Raw genomic sequence first — 26,094 nt, 5'->3', positions numbered from 1 at the left:
AGATCTTGGCTTTTAAATGATTTGCGGCTATAGCTGTGATGAAAACTTTACAATCTTGTCGGATTTTCAGATGTTGGGGCTTAAGTTTTGGTAATGTTCATCATCATCAATGTTCTTAATTATGTTCATCAAACCACCATCTTCGCATGCATTAGGGCCTTTCGCTTTGCCTTCCAAAAAGCTTTTTGCGTGTGTAAAATAAATCTCATTTACATGGAAGAGACATTCAAGAGTGTGTACCACTACTACACTAGCTACAACCACTGTACTTAATAATTAAACAAGGTGGCGCAGCTTAACAATCGAAAAAAAAAGCATCACTGTAGCAAAACCCAAGCAAAATTGCCGTTTTTCTCATTTTTTTGTCTAAAAATGAGCAAAAACATGTTTTTTCAAAGTAACTCCTTTTCTGTTGTAGTTAGCGTTTCATAATGTATTGACAACAAATAGGAAATCGTCCCTTCCGGTCATTTTGGCACAAGTTCCAACTCTCTACCTCTTTCCATATTCGTGATCGTGATAAGGCCAAAATAGCAAAAATCCGCTAGCTGGCACATCAAGATGACGTCCTAATGAAAAAATAATGTCATTTTTGAAATCAGTGAAGAAAATCCAGTCAGAATTTGACCCGAACCTAATTTTCCTGAAAAGTCGCCTAAAAATGGGACACCCTAATATACAGTATACAAATTATCCCGTGGACACGTTTTATACTTTGCAACAGGTTATGACACTATAAACGTGAAATTTAGCTTTCGTTTCTTCTTGTTCAAGCTATTTCATTCATTTATCTTCATCTGTCTCACATCTCGATTTATATGGCTAATAGGGGGAAATGATTAACGAACTGCCCAGCATTATCGCTATAGCTTATCTTCAAACTTTAAAAAAATCGGCCTTTCAGCAACAAAAATGCCCTTTTTTCATAATCCTGCCCTCCCAGTCAAAAATCTTTCCGGCGACCCTGGATGTATCATTGTAGGCTACAATATTGTCTTTAAAACACGTGCAGCAACCATGACCTATCCCATATTTCCACAAAGTAGTCAAAAACAAGTAGCAGCTATGTTGAAGCAAGGAAGATGTGAGAAATAATGTCAAGCAGGGTATCTTTAACGAGTTATAATAAAACGCGCAACTCATTCACAGCGGTAACGACTAGAACATCACACAACTAAGGCGAAAGAGAAAATTGAAAAAAGAAAACTAATCGGAAAATAGTTAAAACATCGCACTCTCGAGTTTTTTGGCGCTAAAAGTAAGTACTTTCAATTCTCTCATTTTCGCAAACCATCATTTTTCTCGATTAGTTTTCTTTTTTCAAGTTTCTCTTTCGCCTAAGTTGTGTGATGTTCTAGTCGTTACCATTCACAGCGTGCTGCTGTTTTTTACCTTCACATGGTAACTTATCAGTTTTGATACACTCAACATATTCCTTATTTTTCAAATCTTGCAATATAATTTTGTCCACTATTACGAAACAAATTCAAGGTTTAAAGCTGCATTTGCAAAGAATCTAATTCGCCCCAACAACATCTTTCAACAAATCATCCACAACGTGAAGAAACAAAACACTTTATTGTTTGCTCTGAGCTGCTTCCTTCCGAGCGGCATCTTGTAATAGCGAAGAGTCCACTTCATCAGCCGGGAGCTGAACGTACCTCACTACTGATCCACGGATAAAACAGTTTTTCACCGACAGCTGCAACAGACAGCAAAAGTTTTCAAAAAAAATTGTTTGATGGAGTGCAACGATGACTATAGCCTACTATAGACAGACCGGGGTAAAGAGCCCCCTTAGGGACAAAGCGGAATAACGCACCACATTGTTTTGCAAAACAAAGAATTTTTATGTTAAACTGCGTAAAAAATGCTAGCCAATAAAATGCATTTAGTTACATGTATTTTTATACAAAGAGTTTCTTACTCCGTGGCTGGGATAGTCTATAGGGGGGCACTTTACCCTATAATGACACAGTCATACTGCAATTTATTATAATCTGTATAAACATTATTATTTTGTAGTATTATATATTTTTCATTTCTTTATAAGCCTGCAGTAGGCCTATTTTCTAAGATGTGTTAGAGTAAACTTAATATAAAAAATGGACTATTTAAATATATAATATAAAAAATATTAAAATTGGACCGGCTCGGTGGCTAAGTGTGTCCGCCCCTGAATCGTTAGGCATGGGTTCGATATGCTGTCGGGTCATACCAGGGATTTTTTAAAAATGGTACTGAATCTATTTCCTGCTTGGCACTGAGCAATGGAATGAATTCAGGTAAAATAATGTACTCAGTTGCGCCTCTATACGGCTGCATTGACAGTTGACACTGTCTGCTTTGTAAAGCGCTGAGGAGCAACGCATTCTGCGATGGATACAGCGCTATATAAAAACAAGTATTATTATTTAATAATCAAATGACCAAAAATACAAGTTCTGCAGTAGAATTTGAAGGCTATTTGTTTGCAAAGCACATTAAAATTAATACACTTAGCTGCAGCTCATCTACTGCAGCTATTATTGCAACCACGATTTATGTGCCACACAATGCAGCATAGCACTTGTTTTGATGTCCGCAAGCGAGAACTTTGTATATCTGCATTCTTAGAGATTAATAGTCCAAATATAACAATGGAACTACGTGTTGACATCAAACCATTTTAACTACCAGTACTGTCCTGTATCTAATAACTAATTATACTGTACAATACATGTATCTGCAAAAAGCGCAATAATCTTAGTAACTCCAACTTGGTATTGTAATCAGCCCTAGCACTTCATATGTTAATTGTAGGGATATTGGTTAATTGTTATGCATGTCTGCCTGTTCACATCAAATGTTTTTAATGCTGTGCAAAATGAAATAAAAATTGCTCAGATTGTTATTTTGGTAGTATTTTCGAGGGTAGGGTGTGCTAATAAATATGATACATAACGATCCATGTCTAATTGTCTACTGTCTTTAAAGTGGTTTTTGAGTTATGGAGATTGGAGTTAGTTAGACAGAAATTTCAGAGTCGTGGTGCTGGGGTAAACGGTCTGCTACTATACGGAGAATCCAATACGGAGAATTCTAAAATTCCACAGCGGCATCTGTTTATTCAAAGGAATTAGCATATAATAGAGGCTAACTAAGTAAAGTGTCAGCAAAAAAGTCTCAACAACAATACAAGCAAAGCCTTACTGTAGCCAAAAACAACACTAATTTTGACAAAGCATAGCACTGGCTGCGTATTAGTATTGAATTACTTACTTGGGCACCAGAATTACTTGGAAGTGATTGTTAGTTTGTCTTGTAAAAATTTCTTGTTGACCAGTGTTATAGGTTAAGTTAATAGCCTAACCTTTTGCACGGGTATGGAAAGGTAAAAGTAGTGGTCGGCTTCAGTGCTACTCGAACTGTGGTATGTGTACCGGTGCCAGTACGCAAGCCCCGTTAGCTCAGTGGTTACGCGTCGGGCTCAAGATCACGCGGCGCTGGTTCGACTCTCGGGGTGTGCGCTTGAGCAACGCATTTCAGGACTGCTCTCCATTCAGCGGCACCTAGTGAATGGAATAATTTCTCCGCAACAACACTTCAACAATCGGAAAACTTCACTCTGCCAATCTCGGTAACCGGCCCTGCGTCAAGAGCCTCTACAAGTATGCGAACAAGTACCAGGACTAACCTATCAAGGCTTTGTCAGTCCGAGGATAAAGATTCAAAAACCAAACCAAACCAAAACCACTTGACTGCCAGTACATTAGTTTGAAAAAAAATTATTAAGTTTTTATCCGTGTATGTTTTTCACCATGCTCAGATTGTTTTTCTCAGCATAATTTATGTACTTTCTTATGTCGTTAAAGCGATAGAGCTACAGCCTATAACAGGGGTGTCATTGTCAAACCACTGACCCATCACAATTTTTCACTAATCCACTTGTCTTTATAAAAATAACGATCAAATATTTTAGAAAAAAACAAACGTTTCAGTAAACCTTTGGAATATAATGCCCATCCTATTTTCATCTAGTTTTTGTGCCCTTGATCGTTAGCAAATCATTTTACAGTAACTGCATGCCTCTCAGCTGTTTCAGAATTTTTGTGGTCAGTATATAAATAAAAATAACTAAAAACGGACATGGATGATTGTGACGTTCCTGCTATTGAATTAAATCCCATTGCATACCTTAGGCATAAAGGGAACACTGGTTACAGAGCATTGTAAGTCAACATTTGAAAGAGTTTAAAAGTAACAATTTTAAACACTTTGTGGAAAGGTTGTCTCCGCATAGTCCCAGACCATATACATCAAGTCATAATACCTTTGCTCAAAAGTCTAAAGCAGTACGACAAACCGGTAGTTACTAAAACGCATATATTATATTATTTGTGGGCTGCCTGAGATGGTGGGACTGGGGGCCAAGCCCACCTTAACACATCAATGCATACACAGATCTGCTGTGGTGGGAATTTTTCCTATAACATTTCACAAAAAATAGACAACAGGATCAACCATGCTTTACCACAGTGGTTCTCAACCGGGGTGCCGTTTACGTTTAGCAAGGTTGCTGCGAGCTATTGTATATTATTCACTAGTCCAGTAGTTTCTTCACGGCTGAGTAAATTTTCACTCGCAGGTGGACAGTTGTTGCTAAATCAGCGATTTTGCAAGGCACATTACATTTTCATAAGTAGCAGTTTTGATAGAGGAGGAGCAACGCAGTGTTTTTCATACAAGTCCCATTGATTATTCAGCATCTCGAATCTTTGCAAGCAAAATTAGAGAATTAATTTCCAACACTATGCTCAGAAAACTATACATGGGTCAGAAACCCATTTTTGCCGCAGGACAACCATTTTACTTCGAATCTCAAAGAAGAGGAAGAACTTATTGACATTTGTAACGACGGAAACATAAAGTTATTGTACAATGAGATGTCGCTCGATGAATTTTGGATTAAAATTCAAAATGAATATCCTTGCATTGGAGAAAAGGCGGTAGTGATTTTACTTCAATTTTCGACTTCGTATCTATGTGAGACTGGATTTTCCGTTTTGACTAACACAAAAACAAAAAAACGAGAAAGGTTACTTGAGGTTGAAGAAGAGATGAGAGTAGCATTATCAAATGTGCGCCCAGACATTGAAAGGACTTGTGCTAAAAATCAAGCGCAAATTTCACACTGACTTTGTTTAAAATGAACTTCATTAAATCGTCAATGATATGATACCGCAGCTGTTGTTAGTTTTGTTTTTGTCAAAACTCTTTTTAATGTGACATTTTGATTTAATAAAGGGTGAAGCAAAATCTTCTGATTGTTTGCAGGGTGCCGTAAGCCAAAAAAGGTGAGAACCACTGCTTTACCAGTATAGGCTAAAGAACTTGAAGTAGTGTTTCTTACTGCACATCATTTTTGGCAAGACACAAACAATCGAAAAAAAACAAACACTGTATAAATAGAGATTCTCACCATGTGTGGATACTTCTCTGGGTCTGTTACACTGATATCAGCTAATTTAATATTCAAATATTGATCAACAGAATGTAATGTTCCGCATATGCTCAAGTCATTTTTTAATTCAACAACGACGTCTTTCCCCACCAGTGATTTAAAGAAGGAATAAAACAACTGAAACACAAGAAGGTCTCATCATAATCATTAACCTTCATTAATCATTATCATGGCAAGGTTGGATATATAACACACCATTGTTAATGGTCAACTGCAGTTCTGGTATGTAATAATAGTAATATACACCTTCTGTAAAACGCAAAAGTATGTATTTGAAGGTACATACTATAATTATAATACTATATCAAACTAATCTCAATTTATTGATATCAAGCCATTATTTGTCAGCAATGAATTATACTGCAGAAAAATCCAATAATTTACAAAATCTATAACTATAAAATGTTTTAACTATTGAACAATATTGATAACCTTCTGCTAAAATACATTACAGCGAATTCATCATCAGTCGCCATCTCCGCTTTCAGCAGAATGTGCATCAACATGGGTTCTTTGTTTCCAAGAGTAACATTTTTAAGCTAACTCATCCCTATTTATTTAAGGCATTTAAAACAATGAAAACTATTAATACTACAAAAAGTGCTCAATGCTAAGCAAAAAAGCAAAGCAGAGCGAATTAAATCAAATATAGTTATTACTATCTGAATCCTTAACAGCCTGTTTCACCTATACGGATCATCAGAAGTTCTATTCCAATAAAAACAATAATATTATATCTTTATTACTCAAAAATTTAAGTATTTAAAGCTAATCCGGTCCATGTATGAATGTTGTCTTGTCATTGTTTTGGTAGTCTGTCACATTTTCTCCTTTGACTATATACCTTCTGTGCAAACTTTGCTGACTCCGAATTTTGATTTTTTTAGTGTGACTGTAGCGGAACAACTTTAAAATTTTTATTTTATTGTTGCTGCGATTGGATGTAGCTTTATCATAATCAACAGATCTTCTATTTTTATGTGGTCAAGTATCCTTTAGTACGGTAACTAAACTAAAGTTTAGTTGGACATGCTTCTCATGATGTGATTTTAAAAAGTAGTGAGTTTATGCATTGTTGATGATGTTCAATTTATGCATTCTAAATTCTGCATCAAGTATCAGTTCAGAGTTATATTCTTTTTATTAAAAATAGATGAAAAATCAGCAGAGCCTTATTTATGGCATATGCATTTTGCTCTACTAGTCTACTGTAGAGCATCCTTAGTGCCTTATTCAAATAGAATCATTTTGAATAATCATTTATAATAATCTATTTGAATAAGGCACTAATGATGGTCTACTGTAGTAGAGCGAAATGCATATGCTATAAATAGGGCTCTGCTCATAGGCGTCGACATTTCAAAAAACCTTGGGGGGGGCGAGAAAGATGATGACGTCATGACCATAACGCTATTTTACTCAATTAAAATAGTCTTTGATTAAGCTTGCCGTCTTGTTTATATTGACACTGAGGTCGCAAACCGAATTTATTAGAACCGCTGCTTGAAACGATTAGTTTTGCGCATGCAGTACGCCTAGTCGTAAAAATTTTGATATTGTTAGCTCATAATTGAAACAGTTGGAAAACAAGCCGATTCATTTCCTTTTCGTGCGAGTGAATAACAACGATCAAGACAGTGAAGTTATTGAAATAAACGCAAAAATCATGATCTCAAGCAGAGTGGAAACCCATTATCAGTTTTATTAACCTCGTTTTGCTAATTACTTACGTTCAAAGCGCTAACAACGGCGAAGCGTTTTCTCTTCTGTTTTTTATCGAAAGTCTTTATAGTCTTTTATCAAATACCGTATATACTTGAGTATAGGTTGAGATGTTCGCAAGTGATTTTTAACTCAAAAAGACAGGTTCAACATATACACGAGACAAGCTGTTGTCTCCAGCTCTGCAGTTTTCAAAATGAACGCATTTTTCTGGCCGCAAAATTATTGCTGACGTAGATTACAGAGTATGAAATGGCACCGGCCGAAGTACAAGTTTTGAATATGTTTATTTGCAGTGATTCAAACTTAATTTTCAAATTTAATGATTTCTTGTCAATTCTAAACTTTATGCACTTGTTGAGCAATATGCATAGCTCACGAGACAAAACAGCAGAAAGAGCTGTTTTAAGAGATCAATTTTTTATTTTTGCGTGTCATTCGGATATGATCGTTCTTATTATGTAACATTCCATGATCGCTGAAGTCGATGTCAAACCTTAGCGGCCGCATAAAACAATGATGTCAGGTTGGCTAGGTGATAATAGCGGTAAGAGACGTCGTTAATGCAAGCAATCTCTGCGACCAAGACCATTAAACACCTTTTCTTTTATCGGTTTTCAATTTAATTCTCACACATTACAAACAAAACAATGCGTTCTGTTAAATCATAACAATTGATCCCACAACGAGAAGACCTTGTTGAAAATAGCCCGTCTAAGGCGTCTACTTTAGCTGGTTTACTTAATATTGCTGTGAATAGTTACGTGACTATTCCAGCAGCGTAAGTTACTCTACAATCTCCTTTGAAATTTCCTCACCGTATGTCAATGCCAATACTTAGAATTAAATGAACCATCGAATGGTACTGTCGGGAATAAGCTAATCGACTTCCACATGGAAGGAAATATCATCGATTTTCAGCTCAAAAGTATAAGTTCGACTTTTACACGAGATCGACCTATACTCGAGTATATAGGAGTAGTGCAGGAGTGTATGAGTGTATACTGATGAGTGTATGAGATGTATATATTTTCACAATATGTACATCAATACAGTGCTTATTGAAGCAAAACCCGGATGACAGTTTTGAAAAATGCATTTTTTCTTTAAGCTGTATTCACTTATGTGTTCGTTGTGTCATGGTTTCATCTTGATAAAGTTTGCTAAAATCGATTCCATGTTTGAAGTCACAGAAAATCTAACGGATGTTTGGATAACTCATGAAATGAGAATAAATTTTCAACCTCGCATTCGCTTTTTCACTACCACGCATTTTGACGTCGCCCTTCACACGCGTGAAGATAAGCAGTGTGTGACTGTGAGCGTGCGTGCCGTGCGCATCTCAGTAGTAGGCTACTAGTAATTCACGTTCCAGAGAAAGTCATGCAAATAGCTGCTGTTTTGCGTCAAGAGCAACGTAGGCCGTTTCTCGCTCTCGGCATTCTTTAAGTCCGTTTTAAGAAATGATCTAAATCTCTTTCGCGAAGTATTTTATCTTTGAAACACCACTTTGTAAAACCATTTTTGTTGCCCCTCAACCATAAATTAACGGGTGGCGCAGCCCCCCAGAAGTCGGCGCGTATGGCTCTGCTGATTCCCCATCTATTTTTTTAATAAAAAATACTGAACTCTCAACCATAAGTAATCTGTATACCCTTTCTCACTTGTATACTCCAATTGTGATCTGGTATACCCTTGGGTACACTAGCACCAATTTTTTCACTGGAGTAAGCTAATTCCAGGGGGCGAGAACTCTCCACTAATTGTGAAAGCGTTATTTTTAAACTATATTTGTGGACCTACATATTGTTAACAGTTAGTCTGTCGTGATATTACCACCGTTTAGTTCAGCTGTAATCACCGGCACCAAGTCTCAGGCGGGCGAGCCGAGCCTGCCGGACATTTCAGAAATTAAAAAAAAAATTAATGCAATTTTAAGTCCCAAAATTTCTGTAACCATCTGCCACCTTCTGATACTAGCCTACTTACCTTATTCGCAGGGATTTGTCGCCATATGATAGGCCCTACTAGACCTACTGATTAAGCGATTAGTTTTCGTCAATTATTGCCATTGTTACATTCATGCAACATTAAACAACGTTGATTGGCTGTTAAATGAGCAAAAGTGTCCAGCCACACCGTTTGTCTCCACTCTGCCACTTGTAGCCCAGTGCTATAAATGAAGTAAATTGCGCAAACCTGCGAGGAACTTCATTGGTGGCAAAAGTCTGACCGCAATTTCCACTGCTTTTACATCATTTTAACATCGCCAGATGTTAAATCGGTGTAAAAACTGTAGAATCGTTCTTCAAAGGAGTAATTTTCTCTCAAACGATGTTATCAATTAACTCTGCTGCCAAAATGCTCTATTTTGTTGTCTCAATCATCACAGTTGCGTCTGTTACGTCACTGATATTAAACTGTACACACCTGTTGGTCTAGCCAGATGAAACCGTTGGTTGTCATTAGTTGCAATTCAGCTCCTTCATTATATAACTGTTCTAATTGTAGATTCAATGTAAGCTCGGTTCAATAGCACAGTTTATCGCTAGATGGCTTCTCGTGAGCTGAATTGCCGTATAATCGCTTCTGCGTTGCATTACAGCATCTTGTATCTTATCTGTGCGCCCGCTAGGAGCGACTTATCGTATGAACCCACCGATGTATTGTGTGTGTGTTATCGTGTTGTATCAACAATAGTAATGTAATTATGGAACTAGTACATATAGTATTGCAGTTTTCGTCCTGCAACCCGCACATACCAATCACAAAAAATATGCGGAACTGAATTACCAGGACCAGATGTTGTTGCGTACCAATTATATTTATTACTTGTTTTCAAATCGTGTTAGAGGAGACATAGACTTAAATGTAAAACTAGGCTAGCCCAACAACCTAGCAAAATCGCCCCTTTGAAAAACGCCCAAAATAACCTTGATGACGTGACAGTATGTGTTCGCCCGCCCAGCTATTTTAAAAACTCGGCGCCTATGGCTGTAATTGTGTAACATTGACTGAACACCCTGGAAGACACATAACAAAAATCCTTGCACTTCGCAGGCTTATCTAGGTCTTACAGTCGTTAAATAAATAAATGCTGTGAATCAGTGAATGTCGTTCATACAGGATTAGATTCGTCGGTCAATCAAACAACAGTATCACCAAAAACAATAAAACAAAGTGAATAGAAAAGGGCCCAACAGCTTTCATTACTTGTTTCAGTTGTTTGAATGTTGTTGGCTATTTTTGCTTCACTCCCTTCTGACAAATAACTTGAACAGCTTTACGTTTTATCTGTGAAATGAGGACACAAGCTCAATCCAAACTTGTTGTGACGGATTTGATTTTCTTGAAATGTGTTGTTCAAGCACACACTCAAAAAGTTGAACCATTGTTTCCCCTTGTTATTAAACTATTGTTGTCAGCTTTTTGTTCCGCCCACTTCCATGTTGGTCAAACGCATATCCCCAAAGTTGAACCAGGATTGCTTGATCTTGCAATTTGTTTGTTCATAATCGGTTGCTTAACCGAATGAGCTGTTGAGGTGGACTGTTTTTATCATTTTTTTCTAACACCTTTTCTATTTTTGTAATACTATTTGTTGTGTGTTTACTTATTTGTAGTGTGTTATAGTGAAGCAAGCATGAAAAGGCATGTGGCTACAGTCGTAACTCAAGTTCGCTAGACTGTTAGACTAAATAATGTCACAAGTCGTAACAGAAATTCCTTTTCGACTTTTGCCTCAATGTTAAACAGACGAGCTAAAATTGCCAAAGCACGATTCGACTTGCCACATTTGCTACAAGACATTTGGTGAGGCCGACTTGATGGAATTTGAACATAGATAGTTTGTGCAGCCACGTAAACAGCCCAAAACTGTAGTAGGCATCCTTCCATCTTTTCAGATGATGGTAGCACTCTGGGTACGGCAGCTTCTCATATGGCTCTGAAGTCCAATCCTGGCGTGGCAGTCTCGTCCACAGTTTGGACATATGAAATCAGAGGAGTTCTGAGGCTGCTGTCTCTCTTTTCTTCTTTGTCTTGTTTCCTCTAGTTGCTTCCTCCGCCTCGACTGACCCTTTGCTAGACCCGCACTGACTTCGTAGCGCCATTTGTTGCAATCAGTTCCCAGCTGGCAGGGTCTATGTCAGTCTGCTTCAGGTCTCGTTTGCAAACGTCTCTGTAACGCAGTGCGGGTCGTCCTACTGGGCGTTTCCCTGTGGCAAGTTCACTGTACAGAATGTCCTTTGGAATGCGCCCATCCTTCATTCTGGATACATGCCCCAACCAGCGTAGATGTCGCTGGCAGAGGAGAAGGTGTATGCTCAGGGAGCAAGAACGTTCCAGAACAGTGGTGTTGGGTATTCTGTCCTTCCAGGAAATACCAAGAATTCGCCTCAAGCAACGAAGGTGAAAGCTTTGAGGGCGGTTTTCTTGTCTGGCGTAAGTGGTCTAGGACTCACTACTGTACAGCAGAGTACTAAGAACACACGCACGGTACACTTTGAGTTTTGTGTTAAGTGTCAAAAGATTATTGTCCCACACTCTCCTCCCGAGTTGAGTCATCACTCCTGCAGCCCTGGCTATCCGTCTGTCGATTTCCTTATCTAAGGACAGGTTGCTGGTGACCGTTGAACCAAGGTAGGTGAAGTGGTCTGTCACTTCGAGCACTTCTGGTCCTATGGTGATGACAGGTGGCTTGGGGACATCTTGGCCCATGACTACTGTTTTCTTGATGCTGATGGTCAGTGCGAATTCCCTACAGGCGTGTGCAAACTGGTTGAGCAACTGCTGCAGCTCGTGCTCGGCGTGTGCTGACAGTGCTGCGTCGTCGGCAAACAGCAGTTCTCTGATCAGCACTGTGCGAACCTTCGTCTTGGCTCTCAGTCGGGCCAGGTTGAACAGTTTCCCATCACTGCGGGTGTGTAGGTGGACACCTTGTGTGGAGTGACCGAATGCAAACTTCAGTAACAGAGAGAAGAAAATCCCAAACAAAGTCGACGCAAGGACACATCCTTGTTTCACACCAGACCGAATTGCGAAGGGTTCAGAGGTCTCCCCGTCTCGGGTCTGCTACTATTCGGTGAGTCCGGTTCGGTGAGTCTGATTCGGTGAGTTCCTAACTTCTAACCCCTAACCTTAACTCCTAACCCCTAACCCTAAAACGGCAATTATAATTAGGCTACGGTACCCGATAATTTAAAAAAAAATTGAAAAAATCCCCCATTAAGGGATCGGACTCACCGAATCGGACTCACCGAAACGGGCCATTCCGCCCCGTCTCTGTTATCATTTTTAATGTAAAAATTCAAACTGTGCTGTTGAAATTTCCGATTTTAGTTTTGGTTTGCATACAGACGGTGACGTAGGATACATGTCAATTTTATGTGAGCAAACATTTCAATTTAATAGTTCAAACATTTTGCGCTAAATTTCATTTCAATTTATTTTTCTTTGACGGAATGCAAAAGAAACAATATTGTGGAATAAAATACAAAATACAATTCAAAACTGTAGCCGAATAGGGAACTAGCCGAATCGGACTGGCCGAATTGGACTAGCCGAATCGGACTAGCCGAATCGGACTAGCCGAAACGGGCCATTCCGTTGTTTTCCAGTTAGCTTTTTACACTTTTGATGTGTGAAAATTAAATCAAAAACTGATGAAAGAAAAGATGTTTGATGCTTTTGGTCCAGATGTAATACTGCTGCTTTGCCGTTCTCACAATTAATTTCAATTTTTGCACCGAAAACGTTACACAATTTCAAATGGTTATTGGTTATGCAAGTTATTCAACGATGAAGATTGAATTGACAATGGTGGTATGTGTATCGCATGTCACTTTACAAGCATATTTACTTTATTTTTTGTGATATATTTTGTTAGAGTAGTTTTTTCTGTGATCAGCTGCCTGCATCAAAGACGTTTTTACCGCCATCATTACCTAGGCAAGCTTACATCATGGTTTCATGTGCCAAGGCAGTGGTTCCCAAACTTTTTCTATTTGCGTACCATTTAGCAGTTTCATACAGTGTTTGCGTACCACCTACGCTACAACCAGAAAATCTCAAAAATATACAATAAAAGGCAAGAAAGTTTAACAAATTTTAGCACAGCGCTTCCAGATTAAAATATTTTACTATTAGACTAAATAATTACAGTAAGCTGTTGAGCTGTCGGATTAGTAGAAGACCAATAAATAGGGTGCACTACTATTGCTACTATCGGTAGAAACATTGCACTGAAAAGTTTTGGCTGTTCTGTTAAACAACCTAAGTCAGAAGTCCTCAAACTGTGTGTCACCCTCACCATGCTCTTGGTACTTAGTTTTAATTTTTCAAGGGCATCACAGTCACACAATGATTCCGCTTTGTATCTAAACTCAATTGCATAATAAAGCGCTCACAGATATTGTTATGCCCTGCCATGTGAATGAGAACTCATCATTGCAAAACTGTAGCAATTGCTTATGGCTTAACAATCACATAGCGCAATTCTAAATTTATTTCATCGCGCGACAAATAAAGGCTAGAGACATAAATAAAAACGACCTAAATTCCTATTGCTGAGTGTGTCGCAAGTCCAACAAATTTTTTTTTGAAACCTCGCAAAGAAAAAAGTTTAAAAACCACTGACCTAGATGTTGCATCATAAATGCTTGAATCTCTTACGAATAAAATTAATTATGACACGATAATGCACATTGAGTAATCTGAAAGATTGCACTAATTGTATTATTTTAACTGAACTTGTCAACCATGAACGTGTCAACTTAAGTCCTTTCGCATACCACTAGTGGTACGCATACCACAGTTTGGGAACCACTGCGCTAAGGTTTTAGATCGCTGTAACGATCATGCAATATTACATAAGAATGATCATACACGTAAGCATAAAAAATTGATCGCTTAACTCTATCTTAGTACGAGCTGTTTTCGTATGCGGAAAGTACGTCACGGGCTATCTTAGTCTGGTGCTAATCAATCGCTAATAACGAGAGTTATGAAAATCACAGAGCCAAAATATTTTACAACATATATATTATAATAGCCATGTGTATAGTGCATATAAAAATTAAACTTTTACCCAACAAAATTATTGAAATAAAGTGTTTGAGATGAAAAAACGCCAGAAAGTAGGTTTTTATGCTAATTTCTCGAAAATAGCTTCAAAATGGAAATTTTTGAATTGTAACGTAAAGTAATGCTAAACTAAAGAAAAATTACTTTTGCTCATAGTCATAAATATAAGACATTGTTGGGCGTTTTTACATTTCAAAGTAATTGCACTAATGCTGAAAATTGAATGAGGCTGTTCACCAGGCATTAAATTAAATGATATGAGATGTTCTACTGGTGCAAATTAAGCTAAACTATCTGTACTATCTGTACAGATAGTTGTAGCTATCTGTACTATCTGTACTATCTGTAACTATCTATACCTGTCTATCCTGTGTTTTGCCATACTAGACAGGTAGTCACTACCTGGTCTAGCCCCCTGAAGAAGTCAGTCGTGTCTGATTGACGAAACGTCGGAATAAAAGCAGATTGTCACTGTATACATCTTGTGATAGTTTAGCTTAATTTGCACCAGTAGAACATCTCATATCATTTAATTGCACTAATATTAACATATATACAACTAGCATTGCACGAAAATGTCTAGACACCTGAGATGAAATGCTTATTGTGAAGGGCAGGAAGGTAGAAAAATGACCAGTGTAGGTGTAGAAATTTCGCAAAGAATAAAAACTAAAAGTCAAGAAATTTCACGTTTCTAGCATATTTCCTTCTGTGAAATATTTCACTACTAGAGTGGGGCGTCCTCATAAAATCCTGTGTCGCTACAGATAGGGTTAAAACAGTTCCTTTTGTGAGCTTTGCATCTTGTCAAATGTGTTCAAAATTTCTATTTTACAATCCGTAATTGATGTTGCAGCAGTAAAAATATGCTAATTTCGAAAGCTGCTGAGTTGGAGACAAAGTTTTGTCCCGTACGTAGGTCAACCCAGGATTTTTGAGGTGATAATCACTTGTGAGAATCTCGACCTATACTCGGATAAATACGGCAAGCTAAAGTTGCACAAATGCAAATATTAAGTGCTAAACAAGGAATAGAAGTGATAAGAGAGGTTGAAGTAAAAGAACTGTCAAAACAGTAGGTTGAAGGAGTCCAATCCAAAGTAGGCCAAAGCGTCTGATGGAAGTAAATAATATTTCGAAGACTGATTTGTTCATTTCGCTAACGTCGCCTACATGGATCATCACCAACTTCGACCGTCGCCAACATGGTCTCACCCAAGTGGTTTTCACCCAGTTGGGCTCGCCCAGATGTCGTGTGCCGCTTCAACTGCTTATGTGCTCGAGTTAAACACAATATCGTACTAATTACATATTATCTATGATGACTATTCTATGATTATCTATGATGACGATTGCAGCATTATACGCTTACACGTTGGTTTGATAGCTTGAAATGATCAGGCTACAACATTAAAAATGGTGAAATTGTTTATGAGCTGTTTACTTTAAATACCGTATAATATATAGTCCAGTTAGCTTTTTACACTTTTGATGTGTGAAAATTAAATCAAAAACTGATGAAAGAAAAGATGTTTGATGCTTTTGGTCCAGATGTAATACTGCTGCTTTGCCGTTCTCACAATTAATTTCAATTTTTGCACCGAAAACGTTACACAATTTCAAATGGTTATTGGTTATGCAAGTTATTCAACGATGAAGATTGAATTGACAATGGTGGTATGTGTATCGCATGTCACTTTACAAGCATATTTACTTTATTTTTTGTGATATATTTTGTTAGAGTAGTTTAGGCTGGCGCAAAACTTAGAAAAAAAAATGTTTTTCTTTTAAATTTTTCGTCAGTTTGTAATATTGTTTGTTTTGGTAAATGTATCTCATATACCAAATTTCACAAAAAAATATTAACGTTTGACCCTGGTTCACCTGGTTTGAATTTTTTCAAAATATCGAATTTTCGCTTATCCCTGAAACTGCTCACTCGCTATCTTCTAATGCACTCTAGCATCTTATGGACACAATAAGAGGCAGTAACACAAACTTGTAGCAAGCAAAGTGGTTTAATTAGCAGCTCCATGAACACTGACACGTGTATTACTCTCAAAATGTCGAATTCTACCACCATTCAGACATGATTTTCTTTATGCACCGTTCACTGTAGTAAATATATCTACTGCTTTCAGTTTCTTGAATCATTTGACGATGTTTATCGATTTTCACAGGCCAACAAAAGTTTTTTTTATATTAAGGTAGGACATGTGAGAGTCATTTTAAGGTATTTCGAGGCCCCTGGTTCTGAAAATGCACTAAGTTTTATCAAGTTGGCTCTAGTTTTTGAGTTGACCAAGATTCCAGCTACCACTTTTGACAACTAACTCTTAACTACTACAGTAGGTGGTAGAAATGGTTTTGAGAAAAAAGCTTGACCTTGCTCCAAAACATTACTGAAGGTATTATGATACTATTGAGGTTACTCTCAGTCATGCCCTTTTTCCTATTGTTTCAAGCAATCACCACTTGAAACAAGAGAGGGCAAACAAAAAACAGAAATAGCAACATCCACGCAATGACTGCCTTGCACACTCCACGTAAACATGATGTTCCAACTTCCATCGAACATGCTCAGTTGCTCACCGTACAGAAGTATCAGTTTTCATGGTGATTCCACGGCTCTCTTTATGCCATGGCACTCTGAACTTCTTAACCTTGAGCCCAGAAACGGGTTTGAGTGCAATGTTTGCATACTTTAGGAGGAACCAAGGACTTATCTTGATCACCCAGTTTCATGTCAAAGTAATAATAATGCTTGTTTTTATATAGCGCTGTGTCTATCGCAGAATGCGTTGCTCCTCTGCGTTGCCTCATGCAGTAAAATATATCTGGGTTGTTTGAACAGCATCCTACTTGTCAAAGGCGTATTTTATTAGCCTATATGCCATTTATTTAACTTATAGACCAGAAAAAAACTGCTTGCAGCAAAGACTTGGTCTTAGCAAAGGCTTAGAATAAAATTTCATTTGTACAGTATCCATTTCAGTAAGCCTACCTTTTCAATATAAAGCTGCATTCATAAACACATGACTTTCGGGATATTTTTCTTGTGATGTAGGCCTAATGATTCACAACTGTTTTCATTGAATATTTAAGTCTCCCTTAGGTTAAACATAGTTTAACCTAAGGGAGACTTATGTGCAATGTGAACCAATTGAACTAGACAAGGGCAATTATGACATTATAATGGTAAACAGGGCTGAAAATAAGTAATTTGCTAATTCAAAGCTTTTGAGTAACGATTTCAAAAATATTTTCATTGTCGAATATCTCGAAAACTAGAGCCAATTCGAAAAAACTAAGTGCATTTTTCGGAATCAGGGGCCCTGAAATTCTCTAAAATGACTCTCATCTTCTGTGCCAAAAATATTTGTTTGTCTATATGTTATAGATTCACTGACTGCAAAAAGGCTGTACAATCAACTAAAAAGACACTAAAATCATGCACTATTAGTGACTCTCAGACTTGGAGTAGAGTGAAGATGTTCCACGTGGAAGTTAACAGAGGAAGTGACGTCAAAATCACATGGTCAAATTTTGAGAAATCCCCTCTTCAGATACTGCTAAACCACTTCGAAATTTACTAATTTTTTAGAAAAATTCAGAATTTCTCCTTGAGTGAACCAGGGTCAAAGGTCAAAACCCAACAAAATTTTTTGGTTTGTGGAAAAGTGCAAGCTCGACCCTCTTAGATTTTCTTGAAATTCACGCTAAAGTTTCATATTGATGTATAATGAACACAAAAAAAATTTCAGCTCATTATCTCAAGACGTTTAGAAATTACAGCCCTTCAAAGTCACCAAGGTCCCTCAAAATACGTTCGCATGTAAATTTTCCTCCATGTTTGGGTCTTCACAACTTTTCATGTAAAGCATGTACAAATCTGAAATTTGGTATTCTGATTAAGAAGCAGCCCTAGTTTTCATATCTACCATCAAAATTGCTAATTTCAAATTAGTTTTAGATATAGAACCTTTCAAAAATTGAAATTTTTTACATTTGAAAAAATTACATCAATTTTTGATGTCCGCTATCTCCCAAACCAATAGTCCCAGAACTACCATTTTGCATGTCATTACTCCATACTAGTTGGTAATTAACCCCCATGAAACTGACATCAAACAAATGTGAAATTATTGAAGTTTGGAGGGTGCAAAGATGAAGCCCGAGCAAAAAAAGCTCAAAATGCGCCATCTTGTGGTTAATATTTGACCCTGTGGACAGTCATTCAGGAAGTTGAAACTTTCAGAAAAAAATCTTCTTTGCCTAAGCTATAAACAGTTCAAGTTTCAAATATGTAACCCAACTCCTTCAATAGTAAATGCAGCTGTGAAATCATGAGCTTAGCCATCACTTGCAAAAGTCTTGGGGGGGTGAGGTAGTTCTGGCTTACTTGGCAAACATGAAAATGTTTTGAATTTTGCTGAGGACACCCTTTTAAATGGTGAGGTTGTCAGAAAAAATAACTCCTTTAAAACATTTTTGAATTTGAAATTGATTTAAGGGTGGCCCTCTCCCCCTGAAGTTCTGCGCCCTCCCCCAAAATACCAAATCTTCATATCTCAAAAACTGCTGGAGCTAGAGATACAGTTTTTGTGTCAAAAGATGCAGAAAACATGATTTCCTATCTGCTTTCTGAACAGTGATTGTGCCTATCTTGAGTAGAAAAGCAGTTATTTAAAAAAAAAAACTGTTTTGGGTATTCTGGCACAAAACAGCGCTGAACATGTATTGTGGTCCAAGTTATTCAATACACACAAAATTCATAAACTAACTTGTATAACTGGTTAGTTTCAAGATAAAAATGAAACTAAACAAATAAGCAAGCAAACAAAGAAAAAACAAAACAAATGAATCAGTAATAGGTAGTACAGTAGCAGCATCACAGCAGACGATGCTCTCTTGGCCACAATACTCAAGAATGAGTACTGCCTGGGTTCCATTTCTGAATATTTTGTGTAGAATAAGTCCTCTACAGTTGCAAGGGCATGGTGGCAGACAGTGTAGATTAAACACAATGGACTATGGTCGAATTATGAATATTTTGCCATCACACTGCAAATAAATTGTAATGACTTGCCACAATCTTTTGTGTCCGTTACTTTGCTTCCAATGTTTAAGTCTTATGTAAGATGTTCTGACTTGCAACTCTCAGTGTTAATTTTTGTTATTATTCCTGGCCGGGAATGTCCTGTGACAAATATATCCTGTACACTTATGGAGTTATATGATTTTGCTGTACAATATTCTTTGCCTCATACTGTTGAACGTGCTTTGCTAACTACAGTACCATACTTGCTTTGTTGTGTTAATGCAGCTTTATTTTACTGTTACCAGCTCAATGCGCTATTGAGCAAGGCATTTAAAGATAATTATGCTCAAGCACGGAAAAGCCAAGCTATCTACCCGTTGTGATGGTTATGCTATGACTTTAAAAAGTCAACAGTAAATAGCAGAGATTCACAAAAACATGAAACAATACAACTCTCCTGTTTTGACTTAGTTATTGCTGCAAGTTGAGACTTTTTCTTGTATTGTTTGGAACTTACTACTGTTTTTTTACCGCATGTAACATTGTAATTGTGTCATGATGGAATTCCTTTCACTATTGTGATGTATGTAAATATAAAAATGCTACCTGTCAAAACAATAAAGAGACCGCAAACTTTATTATTTTATTTAAACATTTTGTCTATTTTTAGTTGCTGTCATTGCTGATATCAGTTATATATATAGTATATGAATTGTTATTGCATTGTATTTCGAATCCAATAATGCAGAAAGTAGGTTACGCTATACTTTTCTCATCATACTCAGGAATACTCACAAATCCACACTGCAGATGCATCTTTGTGCTACTACCTATTACAGATTCATTTGTTTTTTCTTTGTTTGCTTGCTTGTTTGTTTAGTTTTATTTTTATCTTGAAACTAACCAGTTATACAAGTTAGTTTATGAACTTTGTGTGTATTGAATAACTTGGATCACAATACTTGTTCAGCGCTGTTTAGGGATGGGCAAAATAGAATAATTAGCTATTCTAGAATATTCTAGAATACTGAAACCGAATATAGAGTACAGATATGTATTCTAGAATAATTGACAGTTTTTACCATCGACACATTTTAATGATTTTTATGACTTTACAAAAACAATGAACATCACAAAAATTGCTTATCGCAGTGTAACTTTCACCAGTCAAACGAGATCTCAACTTGGTGGCAGTTAAACCTGCACTTGAAAAACATCTCTCTGAAGAAGCAGATGTAGCAGGTACACAAAAATATTTTGAAACTAACTGACAGAAACAAGAAAATTGGTTTTTGTTTTGCTTTCCATCAAACAAGGGCGTTTTGAAGAGATGTAGTGAATGCTTTCAACAACGTGAGATATGTATCTATTTCTGAAGCAGGGGAAGCCAAATTTGCTGATTCATCTTCACTACTGCAAGCAGCATCTTCAATCCCACAGCTCAACAAGTCGTCCATGTCACTGTACTGGCATGTACGGTATTACAGGCCCGTAGCCAGCCGGGGGGCCTCGCCCCCCCACCTAAAAATTGTTGCCCTCCTGGCAAAATCCCAACATTCTCGAGCAACAGCTACAATTATAATGATTTTGTCCATTTAAATTTTTTCGGCCCCCCTAAAAAAAAATTGCCCCTCCCCCTTGTTCTGCGGCAGTACAATAAAAGCTAAGACAAAGCCCCAGTACGTACTTCAGCAAGGAGGGTCGCTAATTCGCACACCCTGTGGTCGACGTTACCCTGCATACGAGAGTGGGAGCCCACGATGTTAGCGAAGGCAAGTCGACTGTTGTATTCTACCAGAAACAACTTAGGTTTGTGGTACCGAAATAGAGAAAAATCCTGAAAGCGGATTAAGCTGTTTCGTACCACACTTCCGCAAGACTGTGAGGACTACAAAGCGCTTGACAAGAAAGATCTCTTTAATGCGAACAATGAAACTCGTGCGTTTTTCCGACGTTCTATTTGAATAAGGTTTTTCCGACATTCTATTTGAATAAGGTTTTCCTTCTATATTGCCGCTTTTTTCATTATTTTTCATTAAGTTGGCTGCTAACGAAGTGAAAAGCCTACGGTATGGCAAGTTCAAGTCAGTCTTTGAAAGACCAAATGGAAAAAGATTTGCTAACTTGTCCCATATGCTGTGATCGCTACAATAATCCACGTGTCTTAAAATGTTAACACACTTTCTGCTTGCGCTGTCTTCAAGGTTGCTTAAAAGCCAATCAATCGGCCAATGAGATCAAGTGCGCAGTTTGCAGAAAACCGACCAATCTGACTTCTAAAGGCGTGGCTGCTTTTCCAGCAAACTTAACAATCACCAACCTACTTCAACTAGTAACTGTTTCTAAAAAGCAAAGCATCGTTGGAAAGGGCAGCGGTTCACAACCGAAAACGTCCATCACTTCCAGTATCAAACCGAAAGTCAACACAATTATTGTCGCAGCAAAGTCGAAACAAGAAATAGTCATGAGCAAAATCATAAATAAATACAGAAGCGGAAGAATCTCTCGAAGACGTGCAGATGACACGGAGGATTCAGACTCCGAGTATGACAGCTCTTCAGACTACACATCGAGCGAGGAGAGTTGTGATGGAAATTGCCGTGACTGCAATTGCGGTCGCTACCGCTCAAAAGCTCCACAAGGAGGAAGTAGGAAAAATGGGAGATGTTGCAAAGAAAAAAGTGGTAGTCCGAATCAAGGGAAAGTAAACAAAAGAAGCGGAGGCTATTATCAAGACACGGAAAATTGTAGAAGTGGAGGTTGCTGCCGAGACACAGGAAGTCGCAGAAACGCAGGTTGCTGCCAAGACATGGGAAGTCGCAAAAAGAAAGCGGGTTGCTGCCAAGAACGTGGCAATGGACGTCAAGGGTCTCGAGGCGGGTGTTGCAGCAGCCAAAGAAGGCGCCGCGGTTACACAAGCTCGGAATATTCATCCGACTCCGAATCTGACAGTTTTGATGACAGCAGCGATTATTAGCACACGAGATGGTACTCACACAAATTTTCGTTCGATTAATTTCTAAGATGGTCTACGCCGAGATGACAAAAATGCTGCTTGCCTCTTCAGCTTTCGTCCTCGTCTTCACAGTAGGGTGGAGTGAAAAAAATAAAAATCATTAATTCAAAAAACGTCCCCTCTCAATAGTTGCCTTTGGTCCCAAAACTAAGTTTAAAAGTGGTTTTGGGAAGTTGTCTCGAATACTCAGGTGACAACCTTGACGCAAAGGTCATACGGAGGTCAAATCCCATAAAAATGCCATAACTCTGTGAGCGGTGATGCTAGAGAGTTAATTTTGATGCCAAAAGAAGCAGAATGTGCACTTTCCTATCTGTCTCAAAAGAAGTTTTTTTCGAAATTTCACTAGATATATGGTTATTTTCACAAAATGTAATTTTGAGGTCAAATATGAATAACACATAGCATTATGCACAGTTTAACATCACCATAACATAATCACTCCACAAGAAATCAACATAATGAGTATGATATATCTCTAACCAATGAAACACACATTTGAGTGGTTTTAGAGCAACCACAAGCACAGGATGGTAACAACAAACAAATATGAAATTGGGATTCATAATATTACAATAGCCTAGACGACAGACGTTAAATGTTAGTTTTATGCAGGGGGAAATGGTATCGGCACTCGGACCTAAGATTGAAATTGCTTTTTGTTATTGTATTGCTTCATCAGTTTTCGTGACCGAATCTTTAGCCTGATCAGACTGTCACGTCTGTTGAAGCCAGCTACTGCTGATGAAGCTTCGGTTAAAAGCTTTATGTGGCGCTCCGCAGCTTAATTGTGGCATGGGTGGCGAATAATGAGCTTTTCTTCTCTGATTTTTTCGATGTCGCAGTTACTCAGGTGTGGAATCTCTGATGGTTCGTTGGTTTGGTCAGAATTTAAGTTCACAAGTTTGTACTAAGATTTAGCATGAACGTTGATTGCTGGAACATTGAACTTTTTCACCTGGACAGAAGCTACGGATTCTTCCCCATCGGATGGCTCGTTTTGGACTGGTGCTGCTTCGCTTTCAGGCACTTCATTTTTGATTGAAAATTGTTCAATGACCCATCTCAAACTAAGGATTTTGTTCACAGCTAAATGACGAACTGTCTCATCTGCCAACATCCCCAAGAGAATGTTTTCTTGGTGCGCAAAGAATGCATTTCGCTTAAGGACATCCAGTGCAATCTTCTTGACTTTATTATTCGGAAATTTGAAAACTCTTTGTAGCATATTGAAGAAGTTTTTCGGTCCATCTGTGATTGTGTGGTAGTGCTTGATTTCAAACCATGCCGGAAAGTAAACTCTAATGCAAAATTCTGCAATTGTTGTCAATGTTGTGGTTGGTCGTTGTACACAAACATAGAAACGGGGCATGCGACAGGCCAAGGTCAGCCACCTTGCATGGGAAAGTCCTCCAACTTCGAGAAGCTCGAGATCTTTATCAACAGTGCCCAACATTACGGCCATGCAGATTCTGTACCCATAATATTCGTCATTTAGCTGTGAACAAAATCCTTAGTTTGAGGGGGGTCATTGAACAATTTTCAATCGAAAATGAAGTGCCTGAAAGCGAAGCAGCACCAGTCCAAAACGAGCCATCCGATGAGGAAGAATCCGTAGCTTCTGTCCATGTGAGAAAATTCAATCATGCTAAATCTTACTACAAACTTGTGAACTTAAATTCTGACCAAACCAACGAACCACCAGCAATTCGACACCTGAGTAACTGCGACATCGAAAAAATCAGAGAAAAAAAGCTCATTATTCGCCACCCATGCCACAATTAAGCTGTGGAGTGCCACATAAAGCTTGTAATCGAAGCTTCATCAGCAATAGCTGGCTTTAACAGACATGACAGTCTGATCAGGCTAAAGATTCGGTCACGAAAACTGATGAAGCAATACAATACCAAAAAGCAATTTCAATCTTAAGTCCGAGTGCCGATACCATTTCCCCCTGCATAAAACTGGCATTTAACATCTGTCGTCTAGGCTATTGTAATATTATGAAACCCAATTTTATATTTGTTTGTTGTTACCATCCTGTGCTTGTGCTTGCTCTAAAACCACTCAAATGTGTGTTTCATTGGTTAGAGATATATCATACTCATTAGGGATGTGCCGATTACAGAATTTTTGCCGATGCCGATTCTTAAATATTTGCCGATTCCGATTGTTTGGTTAAATGATTAAAGCTGCTTTTAGTTGGCGCTCTATAAGTGGTTGCGATTTTGTTACAAGTTGCTGCCTTTGAAATGTCTAAAAGCGTTCACTTTGTCGCCTGCTCTAGACAGCGTGATTTTTTACGGTAATTCTGCGCTTCTTGCGCGTTACAAAGTGGTGATAGACACACGTTTTATTTGTTGCGGAAATCAGTGAAAAGAGAAAAATCGCCATTGCTCACAGAGTGCAAAATAAACGTAGCTTAATGCAGTGTGCAAAATATTATCTTGTGCGGTTTGTAGTATTTTTCTCGCAGAATTCAAGAAGGTGCCAGAAACAAGAAGATAAAAAGACTAGAGTGTAAAAGAAAATGAACGCAGTGGTATTGAATATACAAACACGTCTTTAAAAAAGTAACACACCAGCCTTGCATTCAAAGTGCATCAATAGGCGAAAAAAGAAAAACATCTTGTGAAGAAAAGTTGCAGCCAATCTTGTTGCTTAGCAAACACGTGAAGATTACCGGGTAGCTGGTTTGATTACGTTTGCGCAATCACACGGTTGTTTGTTAAACGCATTAAGCTTAGGCTAATAGGCCTATACTTGGAAGTTACTTCTCTCTGCTTAGTAAATAAACATTAAGCAACTTTTAGTGACGATTAAACAATAATTACAAAGAACATTTCCGCTTTTTAATATTCAAAATTAAAGGCACGTAAATTAAAATGCAATACCATCAACTTTTCTCCAGTTGCTGGAGTAAGTCTGTTCCGTTGAGGCGTAAAAATATTGCCACCTGTGCTAAAAATTCTTTCGCTTTCGATCGACGATGGTGGTGACGAACGCAATTTATTTGCAATGTTGCTCAGCTCAGGAAACATAGTATTGTTTGCTTTCCACCAAATCATTTCTCTTCTTGCTGCGCTAAAAATGTCTGCATTAAAGGTGCACTGCAACGAAAATATATAGCTTTTGTATTCACAAATCTTTATGAGAAAAAGCGATTTGTAACAATAAATTTTTTTTGGAGTTTTGTCATTAGCTCAAAAACCTAATAAAAGGGATATTGATTTAAAGGATTCTGATTGGTCAAAATCTTTGATGACGTGTTTGGTTGTGCAGAATTCAGAACCACTAAGTTGAATAGGTGGGTTGGTTGGTTTGGCTGGTTTTGAATCTTTATCCTCGGACTGACAAAGCCTTGATTGGTTGTTCCTGGCAGTTCCGCATACTTGTAGAGGCTTACTGGAGACGAAGTGTTTAAGAGTGTTTATTAATAATACAATACTAAGTAAAACTAACTTTTCTCATTGCTAATTATAAAATTTGCACTGATTTGCTGCTACTTGGTTGTGTTTTTCAGCTACCGAATTTGTTCGCACCGGTGACCCTGAAGTGTTTCACAATGTAATCCTGAAGTATGTACCTAAGAGGCTGGCATCCAGTTATGAGGAAATGGTTGCACGTACAAAACTAGCTGCTATAGAAAACAATTGCAATGTTGGTCGACACCAAGCAGATTAGCTAGGTTATGTTATGCTAGGTTATGTTAAGCAGATGAAGCTAGGT

At 37.9% G+C, this 26,094-nt stretch overlaps 1 protein-coding gene across 1 annotated transcript in view; it reads right to left on the bottom strand.

Annotated features, from left to right (window-relative positions):
- Positions 1 to 1,046: 1,046 nt before the first annotated feature.
- LOC145774421 (U6 snRNA-associated Sm-like protein LSm2) overlaps positions 1,047 to 26,094 on the bottom strand; it is a 44,070-nt gene continuing 19,022 nt past the window's right edge. The window contains exons 2-3 of the mRNA XM_082585671.1: positions 5,462 to 5,620; positions 1,047 to 1,702 (exon numbers count right to left, since the gene is read on the bottom strand). Of these exons, the coding sequence (XP_082441797.1) occupies positions 1,577 to 1,702; positions 5,462 to 5,620 (285 nt within the window). The 3' untranslated portion in view covers positions 1,047 to 1,576. The remainder of the gene's footprint in view (positions 1,703 to 5,461; positions 5,621 to 26,094) is intronic.

The sequence above is a fragment of the Aplidium turbinatum genome, chromosome 7 (genome assembly GCF_918807975.1).
Source record: "Aplidium turbinatum chromosome 7, kaAplTurb1.1, whole genome shotgun sequence".
Lineage (NCBI taxonomy): Eukaryota > Metazoa > Chordata > Ascidiacea > Aplousobranchia > Polyclinidae > Aplidium > Aplidium turbinatum.
The sequence above is the reverse complement of the archived record's forward strand: the minus strand, read 5'-3'. Positions and strand labels throughout refer to the sequence as shown.